Here is a 2,500-nt window from a genome sequence, read left to right on the forward strand (position 1 = left end):
TTTCTTAAAAATACACAAAAATGAAAATGAACATGCTCACTTCCTATTCATATACTTCCAAATTCAGAATAAAAATAATCATATTATCTGCAACAATGATTTATGCTTTATCTGAAATAGATCTATGCTCTCACATTCAGAAGAATCCAATGCACAGTGTGTGCCCCCATCTCTGGTTCTCTCTCTCTGTCTTGTTCTTTCTTTCTCTTTCAATTTTCTGTATTTGTTTCTCTCTTTCACTGTTGCATGCAAAGACTCAAGCATGACCAATCTATCAATCTATCCCTAGGGCATTCTATAGGTACACACCCACCTGGTAATGTAGAATGGGGTATGATGGCCCACTTCTTGCTGTTACTACTGACACCCATGACGGTGTAGGTCCCACACGCACTGTCAACCTTAATAAGGGAAAAAAAGGATAATTCATATTCTTGTAACCAACATGTACAGGAAAGCATGCCAAATCCATTTGCATATAATTTTTTGTACCATGTATCAAATAGTTTTCAAGACCAATTATCAATTTTATATTAACAAATGAGAGAAGATGATTTGAAGATTAAATAGGGAAATATACACATAAAGACAATACTATACACTTTATAGATAACCGATCCAATTTGTTATCTGTGATCTTGTGCAGAAAAAATTAGGAATGAACACCAGAATACAAACAGTAAGACACTTAGCTAACCTCCGAGTTATTCACAGCCTCAACAACGACATTGGCGGTATGTGTGTTCTTTGCTTCCTCACTATTTTGGTTGCTAAGTGATTTGTCCAATGTCTGGCTTATCAATGATGAAACTTTCAGACTAAGACTTCTCTCCACATAAACACTGGTAAAATGTCTTAACAACCGGTACCTGAAAAGGTGCACAAATATTTTGTAGAGTCCTTCTTATCATAAAAGTAGAGATGAATAAAATAACATACAAAATCAATAAGAAACAATATTGTATCAACTAGCAGTATTTGAAAAAAATGTAAACACATACTTCTATGTCACACATAATTTTATAACATCCATTCCTTCCCTACAGCTTCTGTATTTAAATACTGAATTGGCATTAGAGTAAAACTACATTCAAGTTTTATGTCATGAACTATACTGTAACATGTGTAATGATGTAAAACATGAGCTGTAAGTGCCAATCAGATAAATAATAGCCAATCTACAAAAAAAAAAAAAAAAATGGAGAATGCTGCCAGATCAGAGAGAAATTGTTGATGCAATAGTACAGATGAACTTATGTACTTGTGAAAGACTTATCATATGATTAGTGCTAAACATATATATCTACTAAATCCACTTATTTTGACATTCAGTTTCCCATCTAATAAACCTTCTCTGTGAAGAAATCATGTCAACTCATAATCATGAACCAAAAATCTTAATCATCCATCACTTTCTTATTCAAGTAAAAAGGAAAAATTATGTTCCCTTTTAAAGACATCTAAACAGAACACTCCAAATGACACTACACACCTTCCCTTTCCTGTTGTATTCTCAGTTTCCAAGTAGAAGAGTAGTTCTACATCAAATGCACCAGGTAAAGAAGGCGCATGGAGCCAGAGTTTTCCTCTTATGGTGCCACCAGGTTTAAGCACTCCATCTGGCAAAGTAATTGGCTGAACACGCCTGGTAACTCTGCTTTCAGCACTTTCCGACTCCTTCAGGGTGAGTACATGCTTGTCTTCTAATTTGGCTTCCGTGGTTGATAGGTAGATGTGGTTAGGGTCTGAAATGGCTAGTAAAAGTTTCGATATCGCACAAGGTCCTGTATTCGTTATCGCTACATCTGCACTATGAAGCTCGCCACAACTGAGAATATGTGGCAAGTTACTGAATATCACACTAAGCCTTGCTAGCGGAGGAACCACAGTTATTTCTAGTCTTTTATCACTGGCATAAACGACATTGCACTTCTCAGCCGATGTGCTGTTGAGCCGGGGCCCCTTGACTTCAATAGCTTGCTGGCCTTCAATGACCACAGGCACTGCTGTTGATCCTGGAGGAGGTGCTGCAACTAGGTCAGGGGTTAGGGATAGTTTGTACTGTACCCCAGTGATAAGTATCAGGCCAGTGCATGTGGGATACAGTTCTAATCTTACCTTTTCTTGAGCACCAGCAGGGAGATTGAATCCCTTAAACATTGAGTGTTTGACTGGAGGATCACCAGACATTTCCTGATCACTAGTTGCTTTAAAACTGAACACCAACTGAACATCAGTAATCATCAGGCTGACTGCCAGAGGATTGCTCATGATCAGTTCCACAAGTAGAGGCTCATTTACGGGCACCATGGGACTTTGCGTGTTTGGTGTATCCTTATTAAGCAATTGTAAATTTGGCCTAAATGCCATGGATGGTGAGCCCTGAGTCTCCAGATAAAGATCCCTCTCTAGGGCAAACCATCTTTCATTAGCAATGGCCCCACTGTCCAGAGATACATGTGAGGCTGCTGTCCAGCCAGGACTAGTAGGTGCCTCTTGG

The 2,500-nt window shown here is 38.4% G+C and overlaps 1 protein-coding gene across 1 annotated transcript in view; it reads right to left on the reverse strand.

The window, feature by feature from the left end:
• l(3)76BDm (trafficking protein particle complex subunit 8 homolog l(3)76BDm) overlaps positions 1 to 2,500 on the reverse strand; it is a 26,541-nt gene that overhangs the window by 8,384 nt on the left and 15,657 nt on the right. The window contains exons 8-10 of the mRNA XM_086550514.1: positions 1,493 to 2,500; positions 698 to 869; positions 314 to 401 (exon numbers count right to left, since the gene is read on the reverse strand). The exon at positions 1,493 to 2,500 is cut by the window's right edge and continues 302 nt beyond it. Of these exons, the coding sequence (XP_086406640.1) occupies positions 314 to 401; positions 698 to 869; positions 1,493 to 2,500 (1,268 nt within the window). The remainder of the gene's footprint in view (positions 1 to 313; positions 402 to 697; positions 870 to 1,492) is intronic.

This window comes from Penaeus japonicus, unplaced genomic scaffold (genome assembly GCF_977035675.1).
Source record: "Penaeus japonicus unplaced genomic scaffold, GWHDUDI00000001_assembly GWHDUDI00000023, whole genome shotgun sequence".
Classification (NCBI taxonomy): domain Eukaryota; kingdom Metazoa; phylum Arthropoda; class Malacostraca; order Decapoda; family Penaeidae; genus Penaeus; species Penaeus japonicus.